The sequence below is a fragment of the Gymnoscopelus braueri genome (genome assembly GCF_963280865.1).
Source record: "Gymnoscopelus braueri genome assembly, chromosome: 15".
Classification (NCBI taxonomy): Eukaryota; Metazoa; Chordata; class Actinopteri; order Myctophiformes; family Myctophidae; genus Gymnoscopelus; species Gymnoscopelus braueri.
This window is the reverse complement of record NC_137620.1, coordinates 36,904,433-36,920,333: the sequence shown is the minus strand read 5'-3', so window position 1 is coordinate 36,920,333 and position 15,901 is coordinate 36,904,433. Positions and strand designations below refer to the sequence as shown.

General features: G+C 42.2%; 1 protein-coding gene across 1 annotated transcript; it reads right to left on the bottom strand.

The window, feature by feature from the left end:
* Positions 1-1,666: 1,666 nt before the first annotated feature.
* LOC308101218 (kelch-like protein 23) lies at positions 1,667-15,435 on the bottom strand. The gene is made up of 13 exons (XM_080450605.1): positions 15,314-15,435; positions 14,154-14,267; positions 13,371-13,550; positions 12,856-12,990; positions 12,564-12,755; positions 12,160-12,303; positions 11,786-11,954; positions 9,333-9,449; positions 5,555-5,686; positions 5,039-5,227; positions 4,397-4,543; positions 3,401-3,629; positions 1,667-3,302 (listed from the first exon to the last, which is right to left on the bottom strand). The coding sequence occupies exons 2-13, from the start codon at positions 14,232-14,234 to the stop codon at positions 3,170-3,172; spliced, it is 1,848 nt and encodes a 615-aa protein (XP_080306731.1). The 5' UTR covers positions 14,235-14,267; positions 15,314-15,435; the 3' UTR covers positions 1,667-3,169.
* Positions 15,436-15,901: the final 466 nt, after the last annotated feature.

Below are 15,901 nucleotides of genomic sequence, written 5' to 3'. Positions count from 1 at the left end.
TAGTCTTGGTGATATATTAGAGACAGAATGAAAATACAGCTTCAGTCAAAATAACATCCCGTGACCATTAAATGACTACATGTAATCCTAAAAAGTATTCAGTGAAAAGTACTTTATACCAGAAATCCCACTCCCTGTAACGGTTTCTCAGTTTTGAAAACAGTAAATCAGGCCGTAAAAGTCACGTGACAACATTAAGTAACAGCGACATTAGTTCCATTGTATCAAACTAAAGATTGAATAGAAAAGCCTGTGACATCATTCAGTAACAGTAACACTACTCTGTTTCAAAGTACGGTGGATGACGAAACACATGTGATGACTCTCCAAAGCCCCAGAGTGACGGCCAGGCTGGTCGAGCGTTCGTCACCCATGGCTACCCAACTAAACCACCTCACTGTCTGCTAGCAGGACTGGGACCCCCACCTGTCCCCTGGTCCAATTCAAAAGTATCCATGATCCTGTTATATAATTGTTGGTGGTCAGTCTGCGGAGCCAACAGAGACAAATAAGCCCAGAAGAGTCAACAAAGTGAACCCCAGTGGCTAATATGTTGGTGGCGAGCTGTGGACCCCAGTGGAGAACCTTTTGTTGGACCCACCACCTGAGCCAGAACTAAAGGAGAGGCAGGATTGGATAATTGTGCAAAGCTACGAGAGATACTGTGGGTAACACATGAACCGACGCAGGGGGTGCTTGCAGAGGCCGGAGCCTGGCAGAAGATTCCTGATGTGTGCTATGGACTTGGCTCTGGGGCTGAGGTGTGGGTGTTCCCTCCTGGAAAAAGGGGATGTTACTTCATAACAAGTGGAATGGAACAGTACTGAACAAACTGTCAGATGTAGTGTAATGCAAGGGTTCGCAAACTTTTCAGGCTGCGACCCATCAAAATAATCATATTTGAACTGGGGACCCCCACCCTGACAAGCACTTGGAATTGTAGGAGTTGAGGCGTTACATTTAGTTTGACTCGGTTCCAGAGATACCTATTGTAAAAATAGACGATCTACAAGCTCACAACACCTCGTAGAGCTTGTAGATCGTCTATTTTCACAATGCTTGCCTCTTACATAATACAATTTGGCCAATTTGGTATTAAAAAGGTCTTAAAAGTCCTTAAATTGTCACTTTAGAAATGTGCAGATAGTATACACTTATACTGTATGTTGGTTTGTTTACTGTTGAGTGAGAAAACAATGTTGCACATTAAGCTAATCATCAAATAGTTTGGGGACCCCCTGGGCGTGCCGACTGGTGCAAACCCCAGTTTGGGAACCCTTGGTGTAATGGGAGCAGCTGGTGGGGGGTATGCAAGGTGGTCCTCCAACGAGACCGAATGGCATCGTACCAGCCTCTCGCCAACGCCGATGACAACCAGTGGGGGGGATATCCCTCCATACCAGACGCATCTCCCTGGGAGACACCAGAGACCCAAGGAGAAGAGACCCCCCAGTTAGTCGTTACACCATTAGGTGAGTGGGTTACTGAGGACAGTTGAACCCCTTGGGTGAGGGGCTGTATCGAGCGTGTAGTTCGGGCCACTCTGCTGTATGTAGACAGGGATATCAATTAATCAATGATAGGAAGGGCATGCATACAAAAACATTTATGACAAGTCTTTATTGATCCCCGTGTGGAATTCAGGTGTCATAGCAGCACTGCAGAAGGCAAGAAACAACAGAATTACAACCAAGGTTCAAATAATAAAGTTTTTCAAAATGTAAAAGGAAAACTCACACCTAGCACTTGGACTGACCATGATAGCAGTCACTGTGCCATAAGCCAGATTCCAAACCCGAAAATCTCGGCCACTCGCTCACTCCCACTCGGTCACTCCGACTCCAAACCGGATGTGCTAAATTCCAATTACTCAGTTGCTTCTTGGAGGAGGCGAGTGGAGTCGAGTGGAGGAGCCGAGGAGGCTCTCTACTTCCGCATTTAGCGAGTGTACATCAAGTGTAGGCTCGACCACTCTCCACAGCTCCTCCGCGGCAGACCTCCGCATCACGTGTACACGTTTTTTTTGTTTTTTCCCTTCTCCCGTGACGTATACATGGTCCTCCTCCACATGTGGCCACACAAACAATGCTTGAAACCCGAAACCATGCCCCGAAAAATAATGTATTGTATTTATATAGACTGAATATAGGAGAGGACACTTTACGCTTTAACTATAGCCGTACTCATTCAATTCTGAACCGATTCTTAAAATTTAAAATTCTCTATTACTTGTGAAGGGTCTTCTTTCATGTCTATCAGTCATGATTTATTTCGCTATCAAACAATATCAAGCAAAATCACAAAATCGTCTGAGTTTTTTTCTTTTTTCTTCGTCCCAGAAGTGGGAGGGATATCACCCAAACTCTCAAAACCCCGGACATTTTAAGGATTTTATGAAACCCCCCCAGACAGCCCCCCAAAAGAGGACATGTCCGGGGAAAAGAGGACGTATGGCTACCCTGCATGAATGATGTAATTCAGAGTCAGACATACTCTGTAATATACGGTGGCTGTTATAAGCAGCAGTGCCGTGCGGGACTGCTGCGGGGGGTGGGGGGTCTGGGGACTGTAAGAGCAAAAAGAGGGACGGGTCAGGATTTAATTCATAAATGTTTTATCATCCTGGCGCTTCGTTCACTATTTCAGGAATAAATGGCTTTGCACAAAATGTTAACTATAAAGATAACAATGTGGCCATCCACATTGATGAATTGTTTATTCTTATATTCTGTATTATTCTATACCTGCATATTATTCTATGCATGTATATTTTCATCCACGGCTCTGGTCCAGCTGTTTGAGACGTCATAAGTGATCGCGGAATTTTCTGTCGCTTTGAAATGACGGACCCAGTGCAGTCCGATCCTTTGACGGCAACCACTCGACCACTCGTCCTCACAAATAATCCTCGGCTCCTCGCAGGGGCGGGGCTTAGGCGCGAGTGGAGGAAGCGAGGAGAGTGAGCGAGTGACCGAGCTTTGGGGAATGGAATCTGGCTATAGTGTATGAATGAACAATTTCTAAATATAAGTATAAGGCTAATATATGCACAGTGTCAGCCAGCCTACACAGTAGGTATACGAATCATACATTTTGTACAGTCAATCAACAGTGACTTTAATGTGCAATATACAAATCTATTAACAGTGAAACATTAAGAGCGGTTAATCTAAGTAAGACCACTCCTCAGCCTGAGAGACACGCAGCCTTGACTGTAGATATGACCAGCAGCCATCTTCTCCACAGTTTCCCACATGTCCGTCTTTTCACAGTAGCGCTCGATGTTCTTGAGAAGCCCACCCCTACATGAAGAGAGACCAATAGCCATGAGAGAAATGATCTGGTGTGGACAAGAAGCCACCTTTTCCCATGCATTTCTGAAGCAGCAGCAGTGTCTTACCTGCAGTGGTCCATGTCCTCGTAAGCAACACCATCGTCGCTATCTTCGTCATCATCACCTGCTTCTTCCCCTCCTAGAATGTAGATCTTTTCATCCGCTGCAACCATGTAATGTGAGAAGCGTCTCACTTTCATGGGGGCGCACATGGTCCACTGGTTGGACGTGGGGTTGTAGCACTCCATTGTGTTTTCCTTTATCCAATGATAATTTTCATTATAATGCACACCACCTATGGATAAACAAGAATTAACAGTTAGTGGGCTTCATCATGTGCCCAAACTACAGTGAAATTTAAGTGAGTCTATTATGGAACTAATAGCAGTGGTGGATACATTTAATAAAGTACTTTTACTTACTATAAGTACAATTATGAAATACTTTACTTTCCTTGAGTATAAAAATATATATAAGTACTGTTTTACTTCTACTCCACTATAGAAGCAAATATTTCGCAACAATTATTTGACAGCTTTATTTCATGGTAACTAGCGGATTTAATTGCAGATTTAAATTAATACAAACCAAACATTAACTGATAAATGTATTATTATTATAGGTTAAGCTATTCAGCAGCACACAAAGTAATTGAAATCAGCCCCACCTTTTACCAGAACATCTTTACGTGCTTAAAACATTAATGCATTAGTAATTTTACAATCCAATGTTTGTGAAGTGGGCCAGTCTGCATAATGAGTACTTCTGTTTGATGCAGAAGAGAGAACACTGGAGCAACACGGACAGTTTAGGCCTTTTATTTAGATCGGTGCAAGTACAACAGAATGACTGACGTTTCGGTCTTTCGACCTTCCTCAGAGTCATGTACTTCTGTTTGATACTGAAAGCATATCTTTATACCAAAACTTTAGCAATTTTACTGGAGTAAAATGTAGAACAAAGTATTTCTTCCTTCTAGTATTGCAACTTTGTTAAAAAAAGTACAAACACAGAGTACTTCTTCCACCACTGACTAAGAGCCTTTGAAAACAGATATGATACCTGTGACATATATCTTTCCATTGAGAGTACAGGCAGCTGCTTGAAGCCGCGGAATCTGCGTAGGAGCGATTTCTGTCCATTCAGAGGTTTCAGGGTTGAACTTGACTGACCTGGTCGGGGCTGGCCGATCAGGAGGTGGGGCTTTACCTAGGGCGGGCGGACACACACACACACACACACACACGGTTGTTGGTGAGAAAAACGTGATTTGTTTTGATGGTGCAATTCTTTGCAACCTGACCATGATTTTTATTGGAGCTGAACAATGATCAAAAAGAATAATCAAGATCGCTATGCAAACTACTGCAAATTTCAGCATTGCAAAATTGTTGATCTGCCATTTTTTAAAAGTGTTTTCAGAGAGTTGGACCTACTTTCATACAGTGTACACAACAATACGATTCAGTTATTTGAATATTACTTGCATTTTTATTGGATTTGATATTCTCTGTTTATTTTTCTTCCAATGACTTGGCCTTGTAGATTGAAATGTGCTCACTTTAGAATTTTAGACTAATCGATTAAACCATAACAAATACATTGTTTAACCGCCTCTCCAAATAGTCACAAATTAGTCACTGTGCAAAAAAAAAATCTGTAGCCAGCAGGCTGAACCTGCAGGTGCATAAATCTGTTCCATACCAAGGAAATAGAGATGTCCATCTAGTGCCACCACAGAATCGTAATACTCACTCATGTCTGTCCCATGGACAGACATGAGCTGCCAGGTGTTGGTTTTCGGGTCGTATCGCTCCATCCAGCCATAACTGTTCTCAGAAGTCTCCCCATTCCCACCCACTGCAAACACATATCCATCTAGCATCACCAGACCTAGGGACCATGTGGGGTTGTACAAGGAAAGAATATGAATAAAATTGATCAGTAGAAGTGATGACCATGGCCATATGAAGCCTCTCCTTGGGTAACCAAGGCAACAACACTTAGTGGTTATTCCAAAACAAGCACACATCATTTTAAATTCAACTTGAATTTCAAATTGTAATTCAACCAATATGATTGTGCTATAATTATGCACTCATAAATGATGCAACAAAGAAATATATATATTTTATTTTACAAATTTGCCTATGATTATCCCAAGATAGAGACGTCAGGATTAATGCGGTTACATTGAATGTCATAATTTGACAATCTTACTGAAGATAGAGCGTTTCATATTCATGGGAGCCATCTTCGACCAGTTATGGTGAACATCATACCGCCACATCTCTCTACTTTCCTCATACGGAGCACATAGATCATCTCCTCCGGCCAAATACAGAGTAGAGCCTATAGGGTGGAAGAAGAGCAGAATTAAAGCGGGTTGTGCCTTGATTGTTAATAAATAAAGATTTGAATATGCATACACAACTTGAAATGCCTTCATATTATCTTCTATATTATTTTGATGGTTCACTTATCAAGCCAAGAAATTCACAGAAATTCACCAAAATAGTTCCAGTGTGTCGTGACATAAGCTGCCAGGTGGGCTGTATACCAACCTTACCACTGGCTGCGGTAGGTAACGTTCTTGTAGCAAAAATTTGACCAGTGGTTCCAAACCTTTTTAGATCGGTGAAAACACTAGTGAAAAAAGCCGATCTACAAGCTCACAACGCGGTGCATCATGATATGACACGTTGCGAGGTTGTAGATTGGCTATTTTCATTACTTATTAAGTTATTTAAAAATATGTTATTTATTAAATTCTTTTGAAAAATGTTTGACACTTTTTATTTTTTGAATTATTATTTGAACATCTGTTGAAATAAACAAATTGTAGTAAAACTAGAAGTTCTGCCCGCTACGCGGGCAGAATTCTAGTACCCCCCCCCCCCCCTACCCCCCCCAAAGAAAATGTCGTTTGGGGGTACAAAATCATGGGATATAAAAAAAAAAAAAAAAAAAACCCAGAGGGTCTCCCCCCCCCCCCTTAGGGGTCCCTGGAGACCCTGGGGTCTCCAGGCCGTGACCTACAGACACTGCGAAGGAAAACTGTGAAGCCACAGCCACGCATGCAAGATGTTGCACATGAACTCTGCAGCCGCACTGAGGCGCTCCAACACAAACACTCTGACATTAAGCTTCACACAACAAACATCAGCAGCACACACAAACATTCACCACAATGACAAACAAATTACGTCCGCGCAAAAATAAGCAAGGGCTCGCTTATTTTGGGGTTCAAAAATCGTGGGATAAAAATTTCCCCCAAAAAAGTTTTTAAATTTTTAACAGCGCATCGCCTCCTGCCGTCCTTCCTCTCTCTCCATCTCTGTGTGTCTCTCTCTCTCTCTCCCCTCTGGCCCTCTCTCTCTCCCTGTCTTCCTCTCTCTCTCTATGTCTCTCTGTCTTTCTCTGTCCGTCAGCGAAAATTCTGTCGCTGTGTTTGGCTAACTATTCTCTCTCTCCCACCCTCCCTCTCTCTCCCTGTGTGCGCGCATGGCTGTCCCCCCCGCCCCACCCCCACCACACTGACGCAACGGGACTGTTGACATGGCCATGGCCAAAATAGGTTGACTTATTCGGATACATGCTTGTGACTGGCCACCCCTGCCGGTTCTCTGAATTTTTATTTTTAAATAGGCTCTGTCATGAATAATTGACCACACATATGAAGTGAAACAACTAAATTCTATCCAAACGATATGTTATAAGTAAATTCCGTGCCTCAGAGAAGAAGTTTGAGAGCGTTGTATAAGCTAAAGTAAGAAATGAAGGCACTCGCACCCTGACTCGCACAAAACAATGGCTGGCGTTCGTCTTTTGTCGGCTGCACTCGGAGCCATTCGGGCTCACTCGAACTCGCCACCTGATTGGCCAGCTTTTGCTGTCAATCACAGAACGATGAGCGACGTTGCCATGTCCAGGTTTTGTAAGCGTGAAGTGGGTGTAAATTGGTTAGAGAAAGTGCGTCGACACATGCGCAGTGCGCAAGTGAAGTGAATTGCCTACTGCCAGTGCCTGTCAATCATATGTGCACACTAATCACTGGCTGTAGCGGTTTGGGATTCTGTGCAACACTACGTCTTACTATGTTTACGACGGCCCGGCCATAAAGCTTGATCAGAAATATTAAGAATGTTACTTAGACAGCATGTTGTTTGAGAAGACGGATGTTAAATTTGATGGTTACCTGGTATCCTAGTCTCTTAAAAGGACTAGATTGTTCTCTTTGCACTCTATTTATGGTATGTGACCATTTACCCTGTTTGTTTACTATGGTTCATTACATGTACTCAGATTTAGCTCTGAATAAAAGCATCTGCTAAAGGACAAAATTGTAAATCGTACCCTTAAAGAATTCCACTTGACTTTCCAGCACAACAATTCCAACAATTCAGAGGTAAAACAGAGTAGGATCCATTACAGGTCCTAATAGGGTTGCCAGCTACCTGAAATTCAAATACCTGGTTGGGCGTCCTTTATTTCCAAGAAAATTAAAGACCCCTACACACTATACGATATTTGACCCGATTTGGCTGTCGGGATATTTTTGGGTGTTCGCCGACAAAACCACCGATATCAGTCAAGATCGGGCATTCCTCGGCGAGGTGTTGATCGCACAGTGTGTAAGGTACTCCGAGAAGATACACCCCGATAAAGTGTGGTGGTTTTAGATATCCAACCTGCTAGATATTTGGGGCTATTGGCCCCGATAAGAGCCGTGCTACAGCCAATGCAACCGGTGTTATTAAAACATTAGAACACGTGCACTCCTTCTCTGATGCAGCCAGGTCATTATTTATTTTATAGGTTGCAGGTATGAGGGGATATAATTCCTTTGTCACTTACTGTAGGCCTATATAGAGTAGGTCTACAGTACATGTACATAAAGGTTCGTCGTCATCAAGAATGGAATACTTTTTATCACCGTGGCATGAACGTCCGAGGATTATGCTTCTGTTCTGATCAGTGTTGCCAGATTTTGCGAGAGAAATAAGCAACCAGGTCTATGAAAACAATCTCAAAAGAAGAGACTACACAAACACTTTAAAGTTTAAACCAATATAGAAATACATTGGATATTTGAAAATAGCCGATCTACAAGCTCTTTGTGAGCTCGTAGATCGGCTATTTTCAAAGAAAAATCTTGAAAAAATTTTTTTTGAAAATGTTTGAATATTTTTCAAATCCACACAAATCTTGCATGGGGGTCTATATTTTCAGAAGTTGTTTGAGAACCACTGGTTTAAACAACATTAGGAAACAAGCCCAAATAAGCAACTACACTTTAGAAACAATTAAGCCCAAAAAAACGCTACCCGCAACTTTACAGAAAAACAAGGCCAAAGCCGCTTATAATACACTGCTTGCTTCATAGAGAGAGAGAGACACACACATACAGAGAAATATTTAATGTCAATCATTAGCGTCCTGTCTCGGTCTCGCGCATATATCACTGGAGCCTTCTCACTGTATAAACGTACAAAATCTCACTGTATAAACGTACAGTTGTATATTAGGCCCTACTAGCAGTTGTATATTATATATTAACCACTTGAACCCCAGCATCCATATTCTGGGGGGGAACATTAGGGAAAAATAGCAGATCAACAAGGTCACAATGCAGCGTTGTGAGCTTTTAGCTATTTTTGGTGTATGCAGAAAAAAATCAGTCCAAGCCCAGTGGCAACTCAGCTCCAGTTTACTAAGTCTAGAGGGTTGAACTTGTAAGATGTGTGTCATTGATTGATTCCCAAAAATAAGGGACAAAGTGTGTCGCTTATCAGTTCAAATAAGCTTCTTCCTTTTCTTGCATATGTAAGGCAACTTTATTTATATAGAACTTTTCATACACCAGGACACCATGTACTGTTTCTATTTTATATTACAATGTGATAATAAAACTAAACTAGTTCACAAATAAAGAACGATTCCGGATTTCAAGGGACAGTTGGCAACCCAAGGTTAATAGACTGTTGGTAATCCTCACCTGACGAAACCACAGCATACATTGATCTTTTCACAGGCAGGAGTCCGTGAGTCATCCACTGACTGGTCAGGGGATCAAAGCTCCCAACTTTGTGAAGATCTTCAGTTACCACGATCACTTCAACAAGCGGGGGAGAAGGAGCAAGTCAGACAGACCAAATAATGGGCGTACGGCGAGATCACCGCAACTTTCGGCATTTATCAATACATCCTGACGTTGGCTTCATCCTACGGTACGCTGAGATCTCACGTCTGGTAGAGAGCAGTTGTTGACGTTGGCTGCGCCCGTTTATTCTATTGTAGACCTGCGGAGCAGCATTGTCTGACTGTCTGACAGGCATCTGGACACATAATCCACTCCAAAATGTATATCTACACTAATAAATAATCCCTGTGAAAATAGAACATTTTATAAGTAATTTAAACAAACTGCTTTAACAGTCATTCGGTTAAGCTTGCAGATCTGGCTGCATTGGCTATTTGAAAATAGCAGATCTGCAAGCTCACAACGGGTCGCATCGCGACGCGTTGTGAGCTTGTAGATCTGCTATTTTCAAAATGTACGAGCGCTTCTGCGAGCACATTTTCAGGAGTTTAGACCGGCGCAGCGGCTCTGCTGTTATATTTTCATGGCCACCGGGAGATCATACATTTAACCCACGGTCCCAACACACACCAGCCTTCATCCATTAATGTTCTCTCCAGGCTATCTCTCATTAATGTGGCGCGGCACGGGGACTCGCCTGCCCGACGGTCCGAGTCTCACTGGGAAATGGGAATAGCCTTGACTGCTTTATTTTAGTGTAACTCGAACGCGCACTGCTCGGAATGGGTTAAATACATCTATATATACAATTGGCAAACCTGCGCATGCGCCGTTGACAATTGGCTGCTTGTGGCTTGTGGCCGTGTGTCTGCCTGTGGCTTGTGGTCGTGTGTCTGCCTGTAGAAATACTCTGTTACAAGTAAAAGTCCGGAATTACAAATGTACTTAAGTAAAACTATTGAAGTATTGGTATCAAAATGTACTTAAAGTACCAAAAGGGGGGGGGGGGGGGGGGGGGCGCGGACCCCATGGGTTTTTTATTATTATTTTTGGCCCAGGAGTTTTTTTTGTTTTGCTCAGGAGTTTGGCCAGCTATACGTGGCACGCAGAGGCTTCACTAACCGGGCCATGGCCCCACTGGCCCTCATGACGCTACGCCAGTGATCTGCGCTGCCAAGTGGGCGCTGCTTAATATACAAACGTATTCCATTCATGGTGATGTGATTGGTATCATAATATGTCATTCATGTAGGCTACAAGCCTACGTGACAAAGATTGTACCGTAACGGATAACATGAAAGACACAGTTGGGCGTGTGTGTGTGTGTGTGTGTGTGTGAGAGTGAGTGAGAGAGAGGCGTGTGCGTGTGTGACTTGACAGGCAGCGAGGCGAGCCGGCGAAACTCTTTTTTATTGGCTTGCCATGCTTTCTTTGGTCGTATTCTGGTTCTCCATGTCGTGAAATCAGGGCGTTTCGAGAATATTTAAGGGCGTGTTATTTAAATGACACTCGGTTTCAGCCGTGACATTTATCAAGGCTCTGACCCAATGTACGCTAGGATCGGCTGTATAGGATTCGTTGATAAATGTGACTTCGACGTTGGTGTACGGCCGAATATATGGAAAAATATAAGACGTTTTTTACGCTCCATTGATAAATGAGGGCCATTGAGTTTCAGTTTTCCACCTTTAATCCATCAATTAACTATTAGGGGCTGTAGTCTGTTCTCACCAAACGCAACGAGTAGTCCGCCTCGCTGGGGGCGACAAAAACTTTGCCTAAACATAATAAAATAATTTGCGAAGCGTATTATATGATAAATAAAGAATGAGAAGGATTCGAGCCCGAGCCGCAGGGATTGATAGGCTAATGTATAGCGTTGACGCCACGGTGCCATCTGGTATTGCAGGGGTTTTGGGAGTTATTTAAAGTGGTCCGCTCATGTGAGAGGCAGTTCTACGTGTGTCAAAGAAGGGGGCATCACCAATTGTTACTGAGATCGGGTGGGAAATGCCTGTTCGCGGTTAATATAGAGAAATAGAACATGAACACAGCACCAGGCACGTACATGAAGAGACTACATTGCAGTCTCAGTAGTCTCTACATTAGTGAAAGCCCAGATTAGCAGTCACTGAATGAATCCAGGAGGGCATTGGGCATTGGCATATATATTGACATCTATGAAAGTGCAAAAAAAATTAATTAAAGCTTGAATTCTAAATTCTAAATAATTAAATCATAACGCAATAACCATTGTGAAGCCTGAATAGAAAACTAATGTCAAAGCTTTCTTGACATTTATGCTTGCACATTGGAGGTATTTGTATTTGCACAAACTAGTAAAAATCTTGATGTATTTTTTCCAGCATCATCAATTGCAACATGCATGCACGTGTGAGGCAGTGTACCTGTGGTCATGCGTGTCTGTGCTGTGTTACGGTTGGGCACGAGAAGCCACTCCTTGGCCTCAGAGATGAACCTCTGGCAGCCCTGGTATTCTTTCAGCACATCCAGAGACTCAACCACAGTGTGGAGGTAGGAGGGACTGATGAGAGGCAGACGGATTTGCTCTAGCACCTTAAAGAACACATAGAACACCCATTATTTACCTGCCCCTCTGGATATTGAGTAAAAAACGTTATATAATCCTGCATAGAATCTGCTAGTACTATATACTGAACAGGCATGTAGTGGACAGTGGGTGCTGTTCTAGCAACTGAACAATCTTGCATTTACAAGACCCTACACGTATGGATAGGCGGAGACCTCTGAAATTACTGACCTTATCAAAGCTCTGCTTGCGCGTAGCACACTTGTCTAACCACAACATGGTAGCCTCAAACACCATGTCCTCCTTGGGCACATTAAGATGGTCACTGGCCAGAATCTGAGTCAGTCTTTCCACAGACAGGGAGAGGAACTCTTCCTATTAGTAGAAAGAAAAAAACTGTTCTCCTCTGAAGTGCTCACTGGTGATAGATGGTTTGTTTAGTGAAATGGACATGTGACTGTACTGTAGCTTATTAATATATATATATTCAATCATAGACCAATGACTGTTTCAATGTTTCTACCCAGGTCTGGGTCAGTTGTGGTGCTGGCAGGTTGAGTAATGGTAAGTTAGAGGAGAAAAAGCCAACAACAGACAAACAACTTGGTTAAATGTATGATCCCTCAATCACTGACCTCCTGGTAGATGACACTGAAGTGTTCCACAATGTAATCCATGCTGTGTTTCTCCAACATTTTACAGGAGTGCGCCTCAGCAATGCAGTAAATCCCTACACAGTTATTTATATTCATGTGACGCTCCATATAGTCACAGCAGGCCTCTCGAACAGCCGTGACTTCCAGCAAGTTTGATGCTGCTAGTAGGGCCTAGATCAAATCAATAAATTATCTTTATTAAGCACTGACGTAGGACAAAACTGGAGACTATGAATAAGGTTCATGAATCATCATGACGGTATGACATTACCTGCACATTTGCAGCGGAGATGGAGACCGTTGAAGTGTAGGCATAGTTCACCAACAAACCAATCATCTGAGGTTCCACTCCACCGATGGTCACCCGTTCCTGTGTGGACTCCACCATGCCAGATGTAAACATCGCCTGTGCAGGTTGAAAAGCTGAATGACTGGCTTGGAGTGTTCATGGTTTAGAATAATTCTAACGTTTAAAAAAAAACACATCAGAAATAAAAAATAAAATTCCATAAATGTAAACAACTTTAGAAATAGTGAAAATATTTAGAAACAAATATTATGATCTACAAGTTCACAACATGTTGTAGATCTGCTATTAGCTTAAATGGTTCATTTTTAATGTTTGTTTTTCTTTTTTTGTTTGGGTCCGAGGAAAACAACAAATGTCTTTTGGGTCTCAACTGAAAAAGTTTGGGAATCAATGATATGGAACGATGTTAGGTTCATGTGAAAGCAAAGGTAAACATTTTAATGACATTCCCTTAACAACAGCATGTGTTTATTTACCTGAAAGTAAGAGCTAAAGGAGGCCAGCAGGTAACGATGGCAGGGGAACTCCTGTCCCTCACAGCACAGGATCACATCACACAAGACACTGTTGATCCGCAGCCTGTTGAGGCCCTCCAAGACCTTGTTGGGATGGTTGGAATCCACAAACATCTCAGGAGGTACACTGGTGCTGTCCTCCTGAAGTGCAACGACAACATCCAGACTGAGATTTATAAACAGACAAATAACCAACTGTTCATCTGTGCATATTGTTGCTGATCTGGTAATGTTGCTTTAAAAGGGTAGGCGAAAGAAGCTATGGCTTCAGCCTATACCTTTGTTTTTTTTTGTATTACCTTTTAACCACAAAATGTACTGAAATAAACAAAAAAACCTGTCCTTGTGTGTACCTTGTGAAATGTCATTTTCCCTTGTATATTAGTCCCTCGGTCAAAGTTTAATGAGTCAACACAATAGGTTTCCTTTCCTTTTGTTGTTATCTTGGTATTCCAGTTAGCGTGTTGACCTGGCTGGGTAATCTAGAGCAGTGGTTTGGTTTTTATGTATTTGGCCGCAGTGGCCAGTGGACCCCCATCTGAAGATATTTTGTGCCAGGGACCCCCTTGCAAGATTTGTGTTAAAATGTTTCAAAAATATTTTAGATCTTTAAGAAAAAATATTACAAATACAATACAACACAAATTAAGATCTACAAGATTTGTAAACAGTCGACACACAGCAGCGCTCACACATCAATGCAGTCTTTAACAGCTGTTTGAACACACACACACACACACTCACACAATAAGTGTCCAGTCTCCTTGTCTTGGCAGCCTGTCGTGATTCACTCTGGCAGACAGGAGCCAGGATGTTGTCAGCCATGGCTGAGCTGAGGTGTGGTTGAGAGGGTGGCGTCTGCAGAGAGAACACAACATTACATCAGTGACAGTGCATTAAGACCTGAGGACGATTCTACAAATGCCTTCTAAATCAGTAGTTCTCACACTTTCAAGATGTTTCAAAAATGTTCAAAAATAGCAATGTACAAGCTTGTGAGCTTGTATACTGAATAGCCAACGCAAAAATCTAAAATGACACAGATGCTTTCCCAGTTTTAATGGGTTAACTCTGAGAGGGTACAAATAAAGCAACATTGATGGAATCATCACGATGATTACAGTGATTTAATTCCATTCAGACTGAGCATAGTGAAATTAGGTTGTATAATGTGATCAGATGTGATGGAAGTGTAATAACAATTATATCTAACCAACATAGTAACCGTGTGATCAAATAATGAATGTCAGGGGAAAATGTATTCAAGCAGAAGTTGAGTCTTGGGTCTATCTAGCCCTAGAATGTCTGTGATCTTGTATACATTTCATGTATTCCAAATACACAGTCATCACTCTGGCCGACGCGCTAGCTGTGTAGTCACGATCTGCGCGGCCGTAAAACAAGTGCTCTAAACTCTGTCTGTACTCACCCAATAATTAATTCCTAAGACTTGGAGTCAGATATTGTCCTCTAGTTTCATATCCATTTGAAAGTTCTGCCAGAAAACGTGTGTTTAGTCAAATATCTCCACTTTTCCACGAGCTGCACACAGACGACTTTCTGTATGGCCCCCGACTTGAGTGAAGGACGGAATTTACCCAAACATCCTCTGGTCATCACAAACATCATAACAAATTGACACAGGGGATCACAAACGAATGGGGCACACAATTGACAGGTGCTTGTGATTGGTGCGGGGTAATGAGTCACTCCATCTGCCAATTGTGTGTCCCAAACATTTGTGCGTCCCAAAGGAAGTTTAGATATATTCAGTGCTGCACTCATTCCCAGCTGTCCCGAATCCGGGTCAAACAAGGGTGCTTATTGGTCAAAAACCCGCATATACAGTATGTGTCTCAAAGAATTGCGCAACAAACGTAATAAACCAAAATAAATAAACATACCTCGTTGTCTGCGCTCAAATCCAAAGGGAATCGAGTCCAACCAAGTAGCCACAACAGACAGCCTCACACAGCAATGGAATTAGTCCGTCTACAAATGTTCATTAATTAAACGATGAAATGTTCACTTTTAGACGTTTTAAACTTAGAACAAACTTTCTTCTTGCTGCTAGAGAGTAAGTGACTGTGTTACCACTAGTGTCCTCCTGACAACACACACTACATAAGCAGTTCCGGACACAAAGGTAGCAGTGTTGCCAGATTCTGTGAGAAGAATAAGCAACCAGGTCTAGGGAAACAAGCCCAAAAGTAGCTCACAACACGTCGCGATGCGAGGCGTTGTGAGCAGTTCCAGTTCCTATGTATTGTATCTGATCATATGTAAGTATGGAAAATGCATGATAATATATACTGTACACACTGTAGTTTGTTCCTACAAAGGAATAGCTTTATTTATTTGTATTAAATGTGTTTGATCCTGCACCATTATCTTTCTAGTCCAAGCAAACATGATAACTACATCTTTCCTGATTGAACTCTTTATTATGATTATTATGATTACTATTGTATTATCATGGGTGAAAGATTATT